Source organism: Wasmannia auropunctata, unplaced genomic scaffold (assembly GCF_000956235.1).
Source record: "Wasmannia auropunctata unplaced genomic scaffold, wasmannia.A_1.0 LD334385.1, whole genome shotgun sequence".
In the NCBI taxonomy this organism is placed as follows: domain Eukaryota; kingdom Metazoa; phylum Arthropoda; class Insecta; order Hymenoptera; family Formicidae; genus Wasmannia; species Wasmannia auropunctata.
Window position 1 is genome coordinate 454,501 of NW_012028505.1, and position 23,267 is coordinate 477,767.

Genomic DNA, 23,267 nt, shown 5'->3' on the forward strand with positions numbered 1-23,267 from the left:
TAAGTCTGACGTAAATCTTGGATTCTTGAACTTTTCCCAGACAACTGGTACGTCTCGCAAAGAGAAACTTTACAAGACGCCTTTTAGACGCGTGCGGAGCTGTCTGGGAAAAGTTCAAGAATCCAAAGCCCAAGATACAAAACCCAAGTAATCTAAAGACCAAAGGTTTATAGAGTTCACGACTTGAAAAGATTAAAACAATCGCTAGAAATGACTCAATATCCCCTGGTCTGCCTTAGAAAACTTGAAGAATTGAATTTGTTTCTCTTCGCAACGTATTTATTACGACTAAAGCTTATTCTACACCTATCTAAAGACGTACATAGTTGCGAGATAAGAGTGATAGGTCCCTGATGGGTGTTCGGTGTTCTTTTGCTCAGCACGGCGGGTCGAGGTCTGCTTATTCCTACAACTCTACCGATGGAACCGTTTCCGGACTTAATGCCGGATATTCCTCCCAAACCGATCCCATTAACCGTTCGGACCGTCGGCGATTTATTGTCGGGGCTGGTTCCCGGTGTTACTTCCGGAAACGCGAAGTTCGCGTCCTCGGACTCTAATTTGATATCCATTTTCCTTCTCTTCGAATCCTCCTCGCCAACGTTGTTCCAGAGCTGATAAAGCAATCACGGAATTAATCAATCTACGTATATACAGGGTGTCTCATATATATATAAATATATATATAATAAATATTCAGTAAGAGAATTATTCCCGAATCTCGTACAATTTAAACAATCAGCGGATGAAAGATAGTGCTAGAACCTGAAATATTGTCATACAAAAAAATTTGGCAGACTTGCAACAAAATTTTGTTGACGTACTAGCGATATAACTCCGTTAACAATTCCGTTACTAATTCCGTTTAACGTTGAACATTATTTTTATCTCAGCAAATCTTTAATCCCGGTAAAAATATCAAGGCTTATTAAATTGAATTATTTTTTTTTGTTAGATACATTACATTAAATGGAATCGTCAGAGAATTTTCAACGTGAAATATTTGAAAAATGCGGCATCGCTCTTTACTTGATACTACGGGAAAGAGCTGAACGAGCAGTATAACGGGAACACCCCGTATGTGCGTGAGCGTCTGTGTGCTTAATTTAACGAATCAGAACTCGGCTGGGTTCAACTACCGTTCGAGCGGTCGGCGATCTCCGATGACGATATTGATGACGATCACGCGTACCCTCGTGAACACATTAAATAACTTCATCTGGCTTCTAACGACAGGGTGATTCAGTGCCGTAACCGTAGCAAGAGTGAGGAAGGCGCACGGACCACACGAACGGGCCCGTCAAACTCTTCCTCCTTCTTCTTCACAATTCCATCTTTCAGCAAAGAGAAAAAGAAAACAAAACGAAAGAAGCGATAGATCATTCGATTAATAACTTTGCGGATTTCTTGGGAGAAAATTTTATCAATCTTGTCAAACTGATAAGTTATTTAATGCTCTCATAGCTTCAGATTTCCGTTATTCTTTAAGTTTTCGTGGTGCTACAAATAGAAAATTCGAAAACAAGTTTACGGGCCTCTGAAAATCTTCTAAGAATCTCTAGAAATCTATTAAAAAACATGCTAGAATTTTATAGTATTATACAGATGCTAGAACTTTTAACGATATAGCTACTGGACTTTTATAATAAATACCTAGATAATTACTATGTACAGTACTTAGATAATTACTCTATAGTAGTTTAAGCAAATAAGATTAATTAAAATCGTTTGGTCTGCAGGATCTTATTTATCGTTAGCAGGTACTAACATTGATATTGTTGAAGTGCTGCTGACGTTCCTCAGAGCCGAGGCCGGAGTCGTTCGAATTGTCGTCTGGCGTCGTACCGGTTCTAGGCCCGTGTTCATCAGAAATCCTCGCAGTTACGCCGCCGAGAGACAACAATGGGAATCTGGATTGTTTCGGCTGTTGTTGTTGCTGTTGCTGCTGCTGCTGTTTCTGTTGCTGTGACTGTTGTTGTTGTTGTGGAGTTTGTTGCTGCTGTCGCTGCTGATTATTAGTAACGGTCCTCCTGGTCGCAGAGTGGGCGCGATTATCCGCGGTGGTTCTCGAGACGGACGATGCTGTCACCGTTGACGGCGCACCGCCTGCATTGCTACCTGCAAATCAGACCTCGTTATTCCAGACATCGCCTTTCACCGGTTTTGAAGTGAGATGAAGACAATTTTAAATACCAGGTGTGCAGACGAACAGTTTGTCTGCACACCTGGTATTACATAGATGGAGATGGAATACATAGATGAAGATATACGTAGACGGGGCTGAAGAGACAAATCTTGTAAATCATAAAATCATCATAAATTCTCTGTTAGATCAATCGTATTCTATAATAGGTCGCATGTCGGTGTCATAAATCGTAAATCGTAAAAATTGACCGATCACAGCCGAATGTGAGGAGAATACTCGACTGTGTGGGTCAATTCTTACAATTTACAACACCGAAATATGACGTATTACTAAACGGGTTTTCTGACTCTGTTTGTCATAAATTCTAAGAAGTCGTTAAAATCACAAATCCTCGGATCCTCAAAATTGTCAAAATCATAAATCTTTAGATTCTCAAAACCAACCAATCCTAATTCCTCTAAGTAAACATCTGACCAGGTACTATTATTTGATGTCGATTGATTTGAGTAAATCTGCGTCCAGCGATGGCGAAACCAATTAAGAGATATACAAGATCTAGGAGGTATATCTCTCAGTGAAAATCCTTTTTTGATTAAGATTGAACAATCAGGAATACAACAGCCAGTCGTTATTTTTATTATTCTATTAATTTATTATTTTAATTATATGTATAAAAAAATATAAACACAAATATTTGGCATAAGATGTTGAATTAGTTATATAATTTTCATATGGGCACTATAAAAATATATTTTAACAGTATTTTTATGTTGCTTTTGTTATTTCGTGTATCTATCATTGCCGTCGTACTTCAGCATTGTCTGTTGCCAGTTGGCCAGACTCTTACTAGAGAGAGATTCTAATCGGAACCACAAATCCAATCCTCCAATCTTCAAAACCATCAAAACCACAAATCCTCAGATCCTTAAAAACATTATAAACAACAAATCGACATTATAACCTCAGATCGTCAAAATCATCAAACCACAAATTCTTAGAGATCATTCAAATCTTACATATCAAGTTTCATGAAAAAGTAATTTTTCTAGACCTCCCTCTTTAAAAATGATATTTGCTTGAATTTCGAGACTTCAGCGAATTTCCTCTATTCTTCGAAATTCAGAACGCTAAAACCGTAGAAAGTGTGGAATATTACCGAGCAGTAGAATCATTGCAGTCCTCGAACTATCGATACGCTCGCCGATTGGTGGAGTTAAACTACACCCGTCAAATTTGCTAGAAGCACCGCTCGATGCAGTATTGATAAACCAAGAGTCGATTTATGCGTCGGGCGTGAAAAGCCGACGTCGTGTGTATCGTTGAGGGAAGAGAGAGAGAGAGAGAGAGAGAGAGAGAGAGAGAGAGAAACGCGAAGAAAGGAAAAAAAGATGCGAAATGTACCGAGAACCGGGACGAAAAGAGGGACAAAAAGACACGGAGAGATGACGAGCGCGAGAGGGGTGCGGCGAAAAGGGGGAGACAGAGCAATGTCGGACGGTCTATCTATAGACCACCTATAGACTACTGGGACGAGATAATTGCGTGGGGGTGAAGTTGCAATCGCGGACGCAACTGGTGGCGACGGGGTTCGATTCTCTCGCCCCCTCTTCCACCCCGCCTCCTGCTACCCGGCTGCAAGGGGATGGGCACGTAATCGGCGCGTGCACACACGTGCATAAGAGATGCATCTGTGTGAACGTCGAGGAAAATCACGGAACGATGTCAACGACCTGGCTCCGTCGGTTTCCAATCTCGTTTCTCCCGCTTTCTCCCTTTCCCTCCTCCCCTTTCCCCGTCCTTCCTTTTCTGATGCCGCCGCTGCCGCCCGTTATTGCCGATCATTATGTCATGTTGCAACAATTATTCCTTTTCCTCCGTGTGTCAATCGTCATAAGAGAACATTATTCAATCTCGCGATCTTTCACCCGGCGTTACATTCGTTGCTTTTATTCGCGTCACCGCGTCAAAACTTATATGATTCACGGGAAAAAGTATAGCACTCCCTTTTTCCCGCTTTTCATTCATCGCTCCAAACAATTCGGAGCAAGGGTAAAAACGGAGTGTCTTTACTATCCACGAAGTTTTAATCCGTACTCTCGCGAGTCCTATCTAAAATAAACAAATACTGGGATTAATTCAATTTTGCAATGTACGTCCTTCATTTACTTGAATTGGAAAACCAATTCTATATATATATAGACACCTAATATCGTTTGCCGCGATCAACAGGTCCGTGATTTTCAAGATCCATTCCAAACGCAGGAGCTGCGATTGGAATTCGATTTCGCGGTGTTCGCGCTTCGCATGAACTTTCCAATTTTACCGAGAATGGAAAACAAGTAAAAAATATATATATATATATCGTAAAAAACCTTAAATAAAAAGTCCCAGTTCCGTAAAACGGACGCCAGTTTTAGTCCACGGATGCAGACGTTACGCACGAAGTTTCGCGAGTAACGGTTTCGCTTGCTCGCTCGCCTGCATGCATTTTTCTGCATCTGATTCGAAGAGTCGCGTATAGCCACCCCCTTCCTTTACCCGCCCCCCCCCCTCTCCCGCTTCGGTTGTCTCGCAAATAACCGATAGCGCGATACGGTCGCCACGATAGCTGCATAATCAAGCGGCAATGCCATAAAGATAATAATCGCGAAGGTCTTTCGCGGGTGGCGGCGGCGGCGACGACGCTCCGATGGCTTTTAATTGCCCTGGCAATCTTGCCAGCCGATAAATAAACGCGGCGGCGGAACGCCGCGCCGCCTCTGCGTACACCTGCGAGAGCGCAAGAGGTGAATGTATCTCTTTATCGGCGCGCCGCGGGACGCGAGAGCGCCACCGTGGAAGGAAGGGTATCCGCGCCGCGCCGCCAAGACGAATTAGGGCTCCTGCCCGGCGTGTGTTTGCGTCCTCTCCAGCCGCAACGTCCTCGTTGCCCGGCGGAGGTAGAGAGAGAGAGAGAGAAATAAAGAGAGAAAAAGGGAGAGAATGTTACCCTCGATAACAGGATCGATAAACATCGTTACTATTACACGGCAAACAGAGCGCGAGCGCGCTAACTACGGCGCCTCTCCTCTCGAGTCTCAAGGATATATTCGTTACCAGGACGAATGCGGACGGGAAGGACGAGTGGAACGGACGGACACGGCCGTGTGGATCGATGCCCGATCGATTCTCGGCGACGACGGTGACCGCGCGCGGACGGACGTACTGCCATCGTCCGTCACGGCGGAACGGGCCGATTGATTCGATTTTCCAGGGCCGTTCATCTTTCATGAATCTTCGCGATCGAAAACTCGCGGAGAGAAAACGTAAACACGTTAAAGAGACACTGCGAGAGAGGAAAAAAACGAACGCTGCATATAGTTCTGTAATAGAGCCTTGTTCCATACATAGCCGATAATAGAATTTCATAAATAATGCAGAAGTGATCAAGGTTCTATAATGGAACTCTCGAACTCTATGATAAGTAGCGGATCGGAGCATATCACGTTTTCTAAAATTAGACATCGTTTGCAGACGTCTAAAAAAAGTGTATCGAGTCGCAAACACAAAAGAATTTTATAAACATGATTATGTAAATAGACACGTTGATTTTTTATGGCAAACCGTGCTGCAGACATTATAGAGTTCGACATTAATGAACTGGAAATGTTTAAATATTTAACTTTTCTTTCAGATAAATGAGAGCTGTATATTTGAACTCGTTTGAAAAATGTCGATTGCAATGTTCAGTTCAAATCACCAATATTATTTACTCAATTGTTTTATACGAATCTATTTATGTGTAACTTTTCCTGCTGAATAGTACAATACTTCAGCAAAATATCCCTTCTCTCTCTCTCGCGCGCGCGCGCGCAAATACTTTGAGGACCTTCTTGAATTCCGACGAACAATTTTGTTGCGACGAATGCAAGCTCGCGGAGCAGTCTGTGTACACTTAATGGCATCTCTGATAGCCTACTTAAGTAGTCGAGATAAGTAGCTGAAGAGTCTCCAGGAGCTCGGCACTGCTTGGCACCGGCACCGAAAGAAAGGGAGCAAACAGCGACAGAGGCGCGGTATATATTTATTGCTGCCCTACAATTTCGACAATTTCGAAAGTGGAGGAGTCTAAGAGACGAAGCGCGTCCGATATCCCGACATCAACGATGCTTCAGGATCGAAATAAGAGAACGTTAAAATTTAACGAAAAAAACAAATTAAATTAGACTTGTGAAAGAGTCCAAAGTGTAAATGAGAATAAAACGGAGAGTTAAAATGCAAAATATCAGGATATTCGTGTGATAATAATAGAATAGTATAATATAGTAGCAAATATTAAGTGTGATGCAGCAAAGCAGAAGGAAACAAAGAAGTATAATACAGCAAAGATGGAGAAAATAAAGAAGCAACATATCAATTTTATTGATTACTGATAGCTGATTAGAGGCGCGACGGTGGCGGCTTACAGATAAGACACGCCGTGTATCTATTCGAACGAGCCTCGATAAGAGGATGATTTCAATGGTTGGCGGGCACGCTCCTGACGAAAAAGGGGCCAGACAAGATCTTGGGGCGATAAGAGGAAATTACAGCTTATTTGATGAATTTCGATTTACGGTGCGGCGGCGCGCGTGGCGAGCGCGCACACGGATGGCATTTCTTTTCGATTTAATATATTCACGACTGCGTGAATTTCCGTAACTTCAGAAACGATGTCGTCGATTTTTATCGCCATGTCAGTGACATGTACCAGTGTATAAACCGTTGTATATCGCGACCTTGGGGATCTGAAATCCACAATCAAAAAAAAGAAAACGCGATACATGTGTCCCAAACGAGTATCTTCTCTCTACCAGAATCTCATCTCTACGAAGATTTTGTACCAACAAAATAGTAATAGTAATCAAGTAATAACAATTTAAAAGACACATAACGTAATTTAAATCAGAAAATCAATAATCGATCTCCATTTATCAATTTCTATTAAATGCTCCCTTTAGTTTTCATAATTTAATACGAAAATCTCTTGTGTACTATTTGTGTATTAATTCTATTAACCAATAGAAAGAATAAAAGTAACAATGAAATAAACTTTACACAAGAGAATTTATATTTAAACAGTTTTTAAAAGAACCGTTAAGATAATTGCTCAAAATTTAGGGAGAAACCAATGTCGAAATCATATTGTGTGATATTTCTATCTCAAGGAGATATACTTCTATCTCAAGGAGAATATCTATCATCCTAATCGACTGCAAAGATGATTACTTTAACCGACTGTATCAATGTAAATATTAATTTATCGCGTCTCGTGTCGGCGCTCGTGTCATTGGATAAGAAAGCGACTCCAGGCTAAATATAATTACTGAATATATAAAATGCTCCAGTAAGAATTTTAAGCAAATTGCTCTGCTCCGTTCTGTTGAGTTTCACTTTAAAATAAATGAAAATACAACAACATGAATAATTTCACGAATAAAATCTGTCAATAAAATTTTATTTTATGCAAATAGAAATGACACCTTTTCTTTCAAAGAGATAACCGTACTTTGTACATCTCGAACTAAAATTTAATTCGATCTGTTTATAATAATTATACCTCCGATGGCTCTCATTTTAATTACTTACAATAATTATATTCCCAATTAGAATATTTCAACGCGACAGATTTCGCTGTGGTCCGCAAAACTCCGTAATCTCGCTAGAGAGAGAGAAAAAGAGAAAAAGAGGGAGAAGTGTTGCGCGTTGACAATTAACACAGTCCCGTAAATACTCGGCTCGAAAATAAGCATCCCCGGAGCGTTGTTGTCAACGGCGCGCTAACTGCTGCCGTCTCGAAAAACCAGTTTCGTGTGGTTTCGGCCTAATCGAATTTATCAATCCGCCGCCAATTGAGTCAACTCGCGTCGTGTGCGCGCGCGCGCGCGCGCGCGTGTGTGTGTGTGTGTGTGTGTGTGGGTCCGCGCGTGTTTCTGTTATTGAACGAATTACAGGCGTTATTCAACTATGTGCACAGCGCCGCCGTTAATGAACCGCGTATACACGCGTTCATTCGTGTTTACACGAGAATTTTAGCGCGATCATTGAGCGCGAAGCCGAAGACTCGCGCGGCTCTGCGTGTCGATTTGTCGGCGACGGTGTCTCACGCATGTGGACGGATCGTCAAAAGAGTGTGTTTTGGCAACACGCCGTACATGTTTATGATAACGCAATTAAAGTTAACGAACTTTTCAGACTGAGCTAATATCCCTGAGTCACCTCGGATATTTACATAACATCCTCGACCAGAGTCGGGAACCTTGGAACCTTTACATTCTCGAATACTTAATTCGGATACTTAATTCGGATACTGGACTCTCTTTTTCTCTTCTGCCTCCCCCTTCCATCTTCTCCTCTATTCTTTTATTTTCTCCTTTTCTCTCTTTTATCTTTGATGAACCTTTGTCCCTATTGGGACGAGAAGAAGGAAAAAAAGAGTACTACGGATATTATCTACGGTATATCTAATATATTCAAATCGGTGAGTCCTGAGAATTTTCATCGACTGCTCCGAGAAGGAAGCGACTCCGGCGTACGATTTTTCAATAAACAAATCCGATTGATATAGAAAAGATACGACGTTGTTACTCAACGGTTGCATAAGTATTTTCTGTTTTTAAATACCTCGACTTACAGATTGTCTCGGTTAATTAAAGACCTATAGAGGCACTAATAGATTTGCATAAATAATTCATCAGTTTTTTTGTAATAAACTAATTCTTTTATTTTCTCATTCGACGCACGATCGATTCGATTCCGACCGAGTAAAAACGTTCAACATCAGTGACGTCATTCACGGAGCACATTCGTAAACAATGGCAGGAATACGACCGCATTAATATTCGCCTTACAACAGACATGATATCCCGCTCTGTCTGAAGTTAAATTTTTCTTCAATTCGTAACTCGCGATTTTTGTTCCAACCGTCGGTTCTTTAATTTTTAATTCCCAACACAAAGAATCGAGTGTACATTGAAAAATATAACATATCCCCCTCGAACGTCTAACTTTCGAGTTTCAAAAGTTGCGTGCGTTTGAAAATTTAATAATCGACTTTAATTAGAAAAAAAACCGATGTGTGAACAAATTTATTAATTTTTTTTTTTTTCAATTGATTGTTCAACCCAGCGCCATTTTTGTCCCGCATCGACCAATTTGCTTTTAATAATTTCCGCGTAAACTGTGTTTGCCGCAGATCGTCTTCTTCCCGCTCCCATTTCTTATTCCCTGTATCTCGCTCCCATATTTCATCGGGTCTGAACCCTTAGACGCGTATCAGGAACCGCGAAGGTTATCTGAAACCTCGCGCACATACTTACACACGGCCGTTTTCTCCGCTGGCCGGCTGCGATACTAGCGCCGAGTATTTTCAACAATAATGCCGGCGGGAGATAGTGCGGAAAAACATTCGTCATAAGTCCATTAACCCCGTAAAAGAGAACTCGCGCGCGCGCTCGCGCTCTCGCGCGCAACCTTTGCTTCGTGCTTAAAGCCCACTTTAGGACAATTTTGCAATTCTGCTGTTGTCAGATTTCACGCAGAGTAGAATTACTATTTGTAATTTTTTATATGCCGTGTATTTTAATACGTTTGTGATTCTGAGATAACTTAATGGTTTTTATGTCATACATTTCTCTCGCGCGCAAACTTTGCTTCGTGCTTAAAGTCCACTTTAGACAATTTTGCAATTCTGCTGTTGTCAGATTTCAGAGTAGAATTATATTTGCAATTTTTTATGTGCCGTGTATTTTAATACGTTTGTGATTCTGAGATAACTTAAAATGGTTTTTATGTTACACATTTCACAAGACGTTATACATTTTTTCATTAAAAATATAAATATATAATTTAATACTTTTTTTTATTTCAAATATAAATTATAGATTGTCTAAAGTAGTAGAAGACTGTAAAGCCGTAAGCATAAGAGATAGACTCGGCAGCAGCTTTTATACTTCGCTGTACAATGTACTTCAAGTAAAAAGCTAAAAGCAGAGATATAATACTCCTTTTCCACCTTTTTGCGATAGATATTGCGCATCCGCTTCTATTGCGGGAAAGAAGACATCTGCACTTAATGCTTTTTCCTTCGAGTCAGTGGCCGTCGCATTGGAGACAGAAATCCGTATTTCGTTTTTACGCATGACTCGATGAGATGAAAAGTAATAAGAGAGCAAACGAACGAAACAGATATGAATGAAAGTGAAGAAGTCGTGAATAAAAAAGAAGTAGACTGTGCAAAAGTGTCAAGATCGAAAGATAAAGCGAAAGTAAAGCCGTAATTACACTACGGTTCACGATTTTATTTTGGCCAGGGCTCGCTGTACCGTGATTGGCTGAAATAGAACCGGCGAGAATCTTAATCGGCAACCCGTAGTGTGATTAGTGTCGGTTCACAATAAGAACTTTAAATCTTACACCGTAAGATATTGACCAATTACAATCGATCATTCTTCTCATATTCGACTACGATTTTGGTCTATTTCTTACTGCTTAGGGCTTAAAATCCTCATGTAGACCGACATTATATAAGGCTTAAGAATGAACGCGACTCTTAAGCCTTGTGTCCACGGCCTACTAGAAATCGGTCCAAGTTCTCGGATCGAAAACTGTGTAGGCAATAAAATCACTGGTTTTCCGTAAAAACTGCAAGTTAATTGGCTACACAGTTTTCGGTTCGAATACGTGGATCGACTTCTAATATCGTGGACACAAGGCTTTAGGATTTTTTTAATTTGGTTTCGGAACGCACTAATATTTTGCAAATGCAAACCACGATTGATGTACTAATAATACTATCTTTAGACTAAAGATAGTATTATTAGATAGTATATTAGTGCGTTCCGAAACCAAATAAAAAAAAGTGTCGCAACAATTCTGTCCACGAGTGTACACGGAAAAATATAAGCGTATCAATCGCAAATTGACAATTCATTTCTGGCCTATATAGATTGATAACTTTAAAATGCACACTATGACTCTTATAAAATATATATGAAAAGGAAATTGGAGGAAAAACACTAACTTCCACCTCCGAACTCAAAGTGAGAAGCATTCTGGCGTAGATGACTTGCAGGGAGAGAGAATATTTATCGCTGCCTTAATCGTCTTTAATAACGCACTGCGCGATATGAACATCGGACAAATATTTCGTTCCGCAAATGTAAACGAACAGATACAAGCGTATAAAAGTAATATTGTTGCATTGCGATTGATAATTTCCTTCTGACTCGCATTTAATAGTCTAAAGAAGCCTTGAAAATACGAAATCGTTAAAAGATCAGAAGATTTTGTGTAAAATTATGAAATTAGAACGAACATAAAATACAAATAAAAAAAAAATGTATCAACTTTGTTAATATTTTAACTCTTTCTCATGGTTATATGTATGAGAAATGTCAGCATGTTTCAAAAATAATATTTCTAACAAATCATTAAAGACAAACAGAGCTCATTAAAAAAAACTGCTTAAACTTTAATAAAAAAATATCTTGTTTTAATTAATTTAATATTGTTATAAAATATAAAAAATTATTTGCTTGATATAAACCCGAAAGTTCTCGGACTCATCATAAAAAAATTTGGCATACTGTCTAATTACTTTCTCGTGATTATTTAAATTCAATTCTGGTAATATAAATGCCCGATGATATTTATTTCCTTTGTATAAAGTAGGCATAAATAAAATATTTTCTTGATATGTCACGGTAAAGGAATCTGACGATGTGTCGTTGCTATCTAAATATACATAGATTATATCAAAAACTGTCGAACCTTGTTCTGATCAATATAGATTTTGTCATATCTTATTGTTTCATAAATTGAATTTACATTTTATGTTATCCTGAATGCAATAAAATGCAAACTTTTATTACAATTTAAAGGTATTTTATTTTTTGCTTTATTCAATTCATTTTTTTATCTTTTACGTTTTAATATCATTTTTGTGTTTTAACGCTTTAAAAATTTCAATGAATTAAAAAAATTTTATTCTATGCATATATTAAATTTGTTTTACAAATTTTAATTCCATTTTCATACATTTGGCGACCACAAAAATCGTTAAAACATATTAAATTGAATTATATCTCTGTTTAAAAAACGAATCAGATTAAAGAATCTTCATATTAGACTAACGAATCAAACATTGTCCTTAAACAAATTAAATAACTCTATGAAAATTCTTCAATTCGCGATGAATCAAACCGATATCCGCATCAGAAATCTTGGAACGAAGATATTAGAAGCGAAGAAAACACGAGGAAACCGAACGATTTTTTGTTGAAAAGGAAACCGGTTTAGTTCATTAAAAATCCATACTGAAAATATCTGGGCTCAGGACTTTGCTGTAGTCCTAACAGATGGCAATCTTAGAGAGTTACACAAGGAGCGAACGTGGAAGGAGGTAGGATATAAAACGGAAAATTGACATCTCCACATTTGGAACGGCAGACGGAAATTCGGAGTTTTCGAACGAGGAAAACAACAGACGGCCATAGAAACACGCTCCAAAACACATCGCGGGCGCAACTACTTTAATTACCATGACAATGAGGATCCGCCGTGCCGTTTGCACACCTCAACTGTAAGAGCATGCCCGGATGATCGTTGACATGGTCCAAGGTCCCGCTGCTGCCCCTCCTTAATTCCTGGCGCCTCTTCTCGAGATCGGGTGCCATCAGGCGGCTCCCAAGAACCTTTTCGCGGCCACCGTAGGTGTCGAAAACGACGAATCGCTCACAGCTCTGAACGACCTCGGCGCGAGCTGATGCTCCACGTGTCTCTCATCAAAGGTGTTCAAAAGCGTCGTGAGGCCTCGAGCAGCTTAACGGCCTTCGTTTTACGACACAACCCGCCAGATAAATCGTCCGATCTGTTTGCGTGTCACTTGACTCACACGAACTATATCTCTCTTCTCAAAAGTGTCCTAAGGTGCCAGTTCATAAAGTCCTTCTCGCTCCTTATCTTACACACAGAGCGCTCGAGATACAGTCACTTATAGAAGTATCTAGCGCAACTAACGGAGACGTTTTCAAAATGTTACAAGTCTCGAATCGTTAGGTTCCACAGTCTGCGTTCCGATGCCTATAATACCGATATCGATCGACGTGCACGGTGTCGCCGTACGAGAATTTCCACGAGAAAATCGTCGCGTCGCGACGACATCGTCCGCGCGGACGGGAGCCAACGCGAAGAAAACGGCGACGCAGCAGCAGGTAAATACGAGAAGACGATGACAACGATAAAGAAGAAGAAGAAGCCAGGCGTGAACGCGGAAGCAAAAGGAGGAGGATGAATCACCCGACGAAAAAGCGCGACGCGCATCATGCGCGGACTAACGCCACGCCGCACGCCCGAGATCGGCGCGACCTGGGCGCGCGAGTAAATAAGCCCCCACCCCCACAACAAACCGCGCGGCGTACGTCGTCGTCGTCGTCGTCAGCGGCGGCGGCGGCGGCGGCGGCGTCGACGGCGCGCGGAGCGACGTAGCGAGCGATGGCGCGCCGGCGAAGGTTGACCAATCAACAGGCGCTAATTACCCCTATCGGCGGAGGCGCTCGCAGTTCGTAGATTGAGTACCGATACCTTCTCTCTCTCTTTCTCTCTTCCCCCTTCATCCCCGGCCTTCCCTCCGGCGGGAAGGACGAATGATAAGGTTCAATTTTAATAAGGTACCTCACCGTCCAAATGACCCGCCGCGCCGGCCGGCCAACGATAACGATTTGGACTCCGGAAATTTTTCCGTAATTGTCGAGTCAGTTGTTCGGAAACGTAATAAATAAAGAAGAGATTATCGCGGTTACGATCTCCGCGATATAATTTTAGCGCCGTAAATAGAGTTACGTAAAAAAAAAAAGTTACGTAAAAATAAGCGTAAACTTATAATAAGCGAATTCCCGGGAGAGAGAGAGAGAGAGAGAGAGAGACGAATCGCTGTTTCTTCGCGGGACAAATGGCGCTTCTTCGCCGAAATTCAAATTGCGTAACTCGATGGCGTTTCCCTGGAGTGATTAAACGCTCGTGCGCCTTCAAAGGACGATTGGACACGAACTCGCGATGTACTCCGTCTTTGTCTTTCGCACGCGACACGAGCCGTGTCTGCCCCCTCCCCTCCCCCTCCCCCTCCCCGGGGGACTATATATAAACCATCGATTTTTGTTTCATCCGAATCTTCGCGGGCCGTGAGAGAATTTCAGAATTCCGTTCCGTGCGCGGCGCACGGAACGATTAAATAATCGAGACGAGCGTGATCGATTAACGCACGCGCGGGTTCGCGCGCGCGCGCGCACGCTCGCGGTCGCTCGTTCCGGACAAATCTAGACGCGTCACGATCGTATGACGTCAAAGGTCGATTATAAGTTTACAATCCGCGGATCGTTTATGACCCGCGACTCAATGCGGAGATATGCATCGCGATAGCGCGCGGTTATCAATCTATTGGATAATCTATTATAATTGCTATTTATACGTGAAACTATAATTCCGCAGTTTGAATAGCGATCCGCCAGGATTTCTTCGCGTCCACCCTCCCCCCTTCCTGTTCTCGCTTTTTCCTCCGCACCGCGGAAACGCCGCGGACACGAATGCACGCACACACACACACACACACATAGGCGGAACGGGGAAAAAAAGAAGAGGCGCGCTTCTCGAGATATAACATCGGAAACTACATCGACGAGGAGAGAAAGGATATGTCCCGCGAATATCGGGGGCCTGGAAAAGTTCCTTTTCCTTCCCCTCAAATAATCCGTGCGCTCTCGAAAGTGAAACGTGTAGGAACGAGTTGAAAACTTTCCTACGACGATACACAAAAAGAAGGACACGAAAATCTCCAACGTTAAAACGCACACTCTGTATGTATAATTTAGCGAGATGGTTACACAATAAAATAATGATTCCGGTAAATCGACGTCTCCGAGATGTTGCATAACAATGGAAAAATGGTGTGTATGGTGTACAGCTGGTTTCGACCCCCCCCCGCGGATTGCCCACACGAAACCCCATGTATCAGTGGGGCAGGAGGGGAAAGGGGGGAGGGGAAGGGAGTTCCCCCGCACAATCCTTGTTCACAATATTACGTACGTCGATCAAATTTGATATTAATTCGCGACGTAAATCTGTGCAGCATCTCTGCGATCTGTATACCGGTTTAACAACGACGCCGCTATTTAAAAGATGGTTTTCCTTCCGCTTTTCTTATTTTTCAATAATCGGTTCGCCGAATAACTCTCTCGCGAACGGAAATTCGCTCGCCACGAAACACACACCGCGACGAATATCCGCGATCTGCGCAGCGCGAATGCTCGCATAGATACTGGCGCGGGGCATGCCAAGCGTGTAGGTATGTTTATTATTATTTATCGTTATTGCTATCTCAGTCGTCACGGAAATCCGAGACACCGATCTGAAAAAGCGTGGAAACGCAACGACTGCGAATTATTTGTCGCCGTGGCTCGCTTCGCTTAACATCCGCTCGCTTCGCAAGTGCGTTATGGGGTGTCCGAAAACTCGCGCCCTTCTCTCCCTTCGTGAGGTTCAAATTTCGCAACACGTGTCTATAGATCCCGTTTTCATTATCTTTAATCCTGACTTACAACTGCTTTTTTACTAGCAACTATAGCATTAAAAAATTATATTAAGCAAAAATATATAAAATAAAAAAATAGCAAAAATATAAAAACTAAAAAAATATTTTATAAATTATTATCTTTGCAGAAAATTAGCAAATAAAATCTTTCTAGTTTTATTGTCTATAGTTTTATTAACTCTCTTTCCAGACAAAAGATAAAACGGGAATTAAATAATATAAAATAATCAATGTGGCTGTTTTAGAAAAAAAAATGAGAAAGAAGAATGTTTAAGGAAAAAAATAATAGCTTTTGTTTAAATTTACTTCCATATATTTACGTTGGATGTTATATATTTATATATATATATATATAACAACGTAAATATATAGTTTGTTGTTCTGCTAGTATTAATTATATATTTAATCACATATCACCGATATACCACATTTATTGAATTAGATTAGTATAAATATAGGTTATATTGTTAGTGTATATATTTAAATAAATTTAGATTAAATTGTCAGTGTTAAAACTCAACTAACAATAAGTCTAATCTTAACGATACAAAAATGTTAGAATTACTGAAACTAATAATATGACTTTTGTACAACTTAAAAGTTTAGGTTAGATAAAGTAAAATTGCAAGTACGATTTATTGCAATTCACTTACATCAATTTCCACCGAAAAACATTTAATACACATGTACAGAGTGTTCTAGACTTCTCATGACACACTATTAATGGGAAATTCCTGAGATTATTTTAAAATAAAAATCTTAATAAAATGTGGAGATTACAACAGTTTTACGTAATTAGATTCACTTATATCAAATCTCCATAAAAAAAAAAACATTTTATTTACACACATGCGCGCACACGTGCGCGCACATCTCTCTCTCTCTCTCTCAAACACATACATTAATCGATTAATACCTTCATACCTGAACTATCACGAATACTAAATTCTCGACTAAACCACGTTCGAATGCACTATATATGTAAATATACACATCTACTATTCAGTCTACTAAAACGAACCTCATAGATATAAACGTTTCATTCAACTGCCTTATAATCTCTCCTAAGGTGTATGAATAATTCGCGTTTATTCCCTCCCCTCCCCAACCCTCCTTCCGCAATCGTCCCTCTCGGCTCGTCATTCTCATCGCTCTCGCACGGAAAGGCAACGAATGCAATAAAGTCCAATGTGCGCAAGACAATCGCGCTCAACGACATGTTTGTTGCCTCGCTTTTCTCCTCCACCATCGGCCATCTCCTCCTCGTTCCTCCCCGCCTCTCCCGCTCTCTTTACACGCGCCTACCGTGTTCAATTATTCGCTACACATATACATGTACGACGCACGTGTGCACCGCGCACCCACGAAGGTGGGACTCCTCTATATGCCCGCTGATAGCGCGGTAAACGTCTGTAAGCTCGCTAGTCCCATTAGTCACGCTAGACGATTACCGGTCGCTTCGACGACGCGGATGGGTCATATGGAAAACCTGTGACGAGTTTTTGCGAAAAATCGATCGCGGACACGAGCGTGTTTCCCCAGACGTTTCGTTTTACCTTGTTATACATATACGCGTCACGCGTCGAGGACGGACTTATATAAAAGTTGATTCTTAATTCAAACGGAGAGATGCATTTTTACGATGCTATAACAATATCGAGAGCGATATACTTCATCGATAATACATATCTTCGGTATAATCGTAAAATAACCGTGTATATCATAAAACAAACTGAGGAGAGATTAAACTTTAACGAGTTTATCGAATAACGACGTTAATAACATCGCATATCCGACATATTCGAATTAATCGTCACTCGTTCTTCGAAATTATATATCTAACAAAATATCAGTAATATCGATAATACAAAACCATCGATAATATTGATGCCTACTTCAATGCCATCGGCATCGGAGCAACGCCGTCGGCGGCGTCATGGTGTCCGCATGTGCATGAACGATGGCGATTCTGGCACGGCTCGTTGAACGTGAATCTCGTCTACCGCTGGACGATGACCCGTCTTGCTTATTTATCGTCGCGCTTTTACGGCTTAATTGTTATTCGGTGCTTGCACTATGAGACGTTCGTCATGCACGCGCATACACACATATACGCGCCGGCCCGACTCCGCTACATCGATCGATCGATACATTCTCTGGATATTTTTATGTCATGTAAATTATTTTAATTGTGAGTTTATTTATTCACATATTCACGTGTGTTATTTTTATTTATGCATTTTGTCGCGTGTAAAAAATAAATAATCTGAACTGAATCTGTTTTTCATTCGAATAAAACATTACATTACGTCTCGTAAATGTCTTACGTACGAACATTGAGAGAAAAATGTTTGGAATTTGCAATTATAATTGCACGGTAAAATAATTATAGTTAGAAGTATCAATTTTATAGCTGTTACTATTATAATTTTAGTAACAATTATATTTATAGTTCTATCAAATATATAGTCGAAAATAACTAGATATTGACATTCTAGTAATTGCGACTATCTTTTTCTCTCAGTGAATATCTATAATCTGATGCCGTCGATAGCAATTAATTAGACTTATTAGAAATCATCAAAAATTCAAAAAACAACTGTTTACGCTATCGTGATTTAATAAATTATCAATCTGTTAAATGTACCTTTCGCGAAAATGTAAAAAATTCTGTAGGCACTATAAAACTTTTGCTATGATTTGCCACGCTAAAACTTCAATATAATAGATTCAATTTGAAGAAAATGATAAATATATTTAATTAACTACATTCAACTTATTAAATGCAACTCTAATTAATTAAACATATTCTTCGTGAAATGTTAACAATCCTAAATGTAAACACTTTAAAATTTCTTATAGTATGACACACCAGAGAATGTGATGGACTCAATTTGGAAAAAATGATATTTTAATTCATTCCTGCTTCATGTAATTATTACGACACACCTCCACTATACTATATAAGATTGCGAAACTATATCGAAACTACGCATCTGTATGCGATTCGATTAAGCGAAGAAAAACACGGCGTTCGATGGAGGGAGAGGTAAGGCAGAGCGAGGTTTTATTTTGCGGCGACCATGAGAACGAGATGAATACTAAATAGAGTCGTATTTTTGTCTGGACTGGACTCTCGGGATCTTATCTCTAGGTGGACGGCCTGCTATCATTTGTGGTTCATAGAATGGTTGATAACACACGCGACACAAACGTGAACAAAGATCCAGAACCATTTCCAATCCCCCCGCATAATCTTAGAGTATTTGAACATCACTGCAAAATTCTAATTCCTTCAGATTCACCACAAACAATTTCCGAAAACAATTAAAAATCTCGAAAATAATCATCAAACAATACCGCTGATGGATCTCGCAGAGATTTTTAAAGATCCTTGGGAATCTCTTGAAATACATATTTGACGACCCGAAGATCTAAGAAGTCTTCAGGGATAACTAAAGTTTTTGAATATTTCCGAAGAAAGAATTAGGAATCTCCAAAATGGTTAAAACTCTCTGAAGAATCCTAAAAAATTTTTAAAATGAGACTAAAAATATTTGAGAAACTTTAAGAATGCACGAATATGCTACATAATTCTGAGAATTTTCTGAGAATTCTTAAGCGATCTAAAGGCCAATATCCACGATACTAGAAAACGGTCCGAGTTCTCGGACCGAGAACTGTATAGCCAATAAAATTGCCAATTTAAAGTTCTCGATCCCGAGTTTTCATGATAGTATTCTCACGATAGTTCTCGGTGTTCTATTTTTAGTATCGTGGACATTGACCTTAAAAATGAAGTTGCGCAAGGATTTTTGAAGATCCTCGAACATTTCTAAAAATATTCGTTTCAGTATCACTGCCGAGCTCAAAAACTATCATGTTTCGTGAACACGTGTGTCGTCGTACATTCCTGAAATCACTCGCCCATTCGCTCAGCTGCTCGGTCAGCTGAGCATCGCCGATTTATAAGTCAAGCCTGTTCAGTGGCCTCAAAAAGTAGCTACTTCGAATTTCAAACATTGGTCAGCCAATTAAGTGGCTTTTGAATAAAAAAAATATCATTATGTAAATCGGTGAAGTTCGGCTCGCGCGTATATGAGACATGAATCGTAATATGGTTGTTGATCGTTATTCCCTTGAGCAGATCTACTGACATGTATACTCAGCAAAATATAAATCTAAAAATAGACAAGATATTAAAATAATCATATATCATGACATGTGTTTCGTAAAAAACAACTTGCATCTAACAATAAGTATTTTTTTTTAAATATTTTTCTCTTTCAAAACTATTATAAACAAATATAATTTGCTAGAACGGTTCTTCTCAAAAAGAGCATTTAATTTATCTATAAAATTTATATTATATTAATATCATCTATTTTTTAAAACCGATACTAAATTTTTATGCGTCACACTTTCAGTCATTGTATTTCGAAATGCTACATTGTATTTAAATTATGATCGCGAAATCGGAATGTAATATATCGATATAATAAACTCGCAGAGGGGCGCGACTTCTGATTGGCTGTCTTACTCTGAAGGGAGCAACGACGAACGGACGTAACTAACCAGCGCTCGCATTGAAGTCAGCAAATGATTAAGAACATCGATACTCGGCCACACACTCGTACTCGACCATTTGCGCTTTCCATTTAGTAACACAAACCGACACAGTGTCATTTTGTCTTTGTACTCATTAAAGAAGCCAAGAAGAATCGAATGACGTTTGTGTCGATTTGTGTCACTAAATAGAAAGTATTCTTAGCTGCAAAGATCTATGCCTAGAAATATCAATATTCGAATATTTGACATTCGAGCCAAGGTACTCGATATCGAATATTGGTATTTCTAGGCATAGATCTTATCCCCTGGATAGACGCTGAGAACATCCCGTTTGCGATTGACTGCAGCCAATCCCAGCGGTGCCTATAGAGATTTTCCATTGGCGCTGTGAGTGACTTGTGATCAATCACAACGTGATCAATCACAACGTGATCGAACGGATTCCACCCCAATGCATTTACTGTCTCTCTCTATCTAACAGCGAAAGACATCTACATCTATAGATAAATAAGATCTATGTATCTATTATATATTCTCACTCGCTGCACGTAGTTTCTCGAGAAAAAAAAAACGATAAGTGTACTGTATCCTTAAAAAAAAAAGAAAAATCTTAGAAGAAAGAAAAGAGAAAAAGAAAACGATATATTTATTTGAGATTATATTAATTGCCTTCAAAATTCCGCGTAAAAGTAATGTGTGGATTAATTTCCAAAAAATAAATAAAGATACAGTACAATGTAATATATTATATATGCAAAAAACTTATCAAGTCCTGCGGCAACACAACCAACATGGTGAAGTACTGGAAAATGCATGAAATAAAGAACCACACAGACGGAAACAACAATACCAAGAAATTACTCAAGAGGAAAATAAGGTCCACATTAATCACATATAATAATAATAAAAATAATAACAACAATAATGTATATTCTCCTATGCTATATTTAACAATGGATTTTATAAAATTCTCTCCTTTCATTTATAGTCAGCTAAAAGAAAACAACGCCGATAATACTGAGAATGTACACACAGCTGGAACAAGTTATAAAACTGAAATTAAGGTAATCTATGTGTACTTTGTTATCAATCAATTAATTTTGTACTTTTGTAAATACATTTGAATCCTATTTTATTATTCTTGTTTATCTGGTAATAGGAAGAACTTTCTACGCAAATGAGAACATCATCAACAATTGCAATTTTTAAAAAGACATCTGATGAGGATAATTCTGGTAAAATTATGCTTTCATTTATATAATAATTGGACGATTTCATTGATTATATACAGCTAGATCCTACCTCAAAATCACTCTATTTTTGTAATATGGGAGATTCAATTTGCTATTAAGGTGACCCCCTCCACTCCAATTTTTAATACGTGATTTCTTGTTAAACGGCTTGAGCAATAAAATCGGGACTAAAGCAACAAATAACCACATAAATAGAACTAAATTTTCTGAGATCCAGCTTGATAAGGACATAGAAAAAGGGCGACTATAATAATAATCAATAGACATATATCAATGATGAAAATAACACTGTCCGACACTACATTGCAACGTGAGAATGTGAATAGTGATTTCTGATGTATATTTGCCTGCTGAACATAAATCCGTTAATTAAAATTGGCAATTTTGAAAAAGACATTAAAGAGGCAAAAAATGATAATTTTGAGGATTTTTATGGCGGTGTAACACTAACAACAAATTTTTCTTTTAAAGGAGCTTATGTAATTTGGAAAACACGCAGGGTTTGTTGGATTCATTTTTTCTTTTGCTTGCTGAATTCGAAAATCATAATTAAAATTAATCTTAGTATTCGTGAAATAAATTTTTGGATATTTTAACAGAAGAAAGCAATAATTATAATATCTTGCAAACTAAATTAAATTTTTGATAGCTTCATCTTCATACTTTAAATACAGACTAATTAGAGAAATCATATTATATAGACAAATTTTATAAAAAAATTTTAAAACATAAAAAATTATATAATTTTATTTAAAAAAGCAAAGATTTTCATATTCGAAAAATTCATTTTTTCAAAAATTAATTTTATCAACATTTGTCTCCCTTCAGACCGCAACTTTTGTCTGAAACAATTTTCCGTGTTTTCTATATTTTTCGAGATATTTATATTTTTCATTCTAAATGGACCACCTTGTATATAACAATTTAAAGATATCTCTTCCATGGAAAAATACATGGAAAAGGCATTTTATTTCATGTAATGCATTGTGTAGAAAGTAGGTGCTTACGTGTAATAGGTGTATATACATATATGCATGTGTTCGTGAATGTGAGCGTCTGCATGTATGCGTGCGTGTGTGGTACATGTATAAGTATTTGTTGTGTGTGGTGTAGCACTTAACATTCAAGAACACATAAAATCTATGATACATAAAAAAGAACAAGTTATTTTAAGCAAGTTATTTTAAACAAGTTATTTTAAAAAGACGGCAAACATTCAGATTCTTGATTTCATTCTTCTTTTTATTCATGGATTTTTTCTGAGTGTGACAATTGTGAGAGACACATTTGTTTAGAATTATAAAAATTACAACATACTCCTAAACTAACAATTTGACGAGGTACGTTTCTTTTCCAAAAGAAACGTACGGAGTCTAGACAATATATTCAACAGACAAAAATACATCGGAAATCATTATGTGCACTCGTGATGCAAAAAAAGTCAAATTTTATCGAACAGCGTAATAAGAAGTGCTTAATTTTTGTAAATTATCTTTTAGATAATTATCAAGACCGGGTATTAGAATTTTCTTGGCTTAATTTGCTATGAAATGCATCATGATTCCCAAAAAACTTTTAGATGACTCTGCTTCAGACCAGTTGAAGTTTTCTTCAGCTTACTTGAAACTTTGGCCCACTGTGTCATATTTCTCATCAAATCTTCTCTTGATCGCATCTCTGTTAGAAATTTTATAAC

The 23,267-nt window shown here is 38.8% G+C and overlaps 1 protein-coding gene across 5 annotated transcripts in view; it reads right to left on the reverse strand.

Annotated features, from left to right (window-relative positions):
* LOC105458708 (nuclear factor of activated T-cells 5) overlaps positions 1-23,267 on the reverse strand; it is a 37,707-nt gene that overhangs the window by 6,548 nt on the left and 7,892 nt on the right. For 2 of the 5 annotated variants that reach the window (XM_011704217.1, XM_011704215.1), the window contains exons 1-3: positions 12,705-13,497; positions 1,769-2,118; positions 323-614 (exon numbers count right to left, since the gene is read on the reverse strand). In XM_011704217.1, the coding sequence (XP_011702519.1) occupies positions 323-614; positions 1,769-2,118; positions 12,705-12,840 (778 nt within the window). In that variant the 5' untranslated portion in view covers positions 12,841-13,497. The other 3 variants (XM_011704216.1, XM_011704218.1, XM_011704219.1) reach the window with 3 other exon arrangements.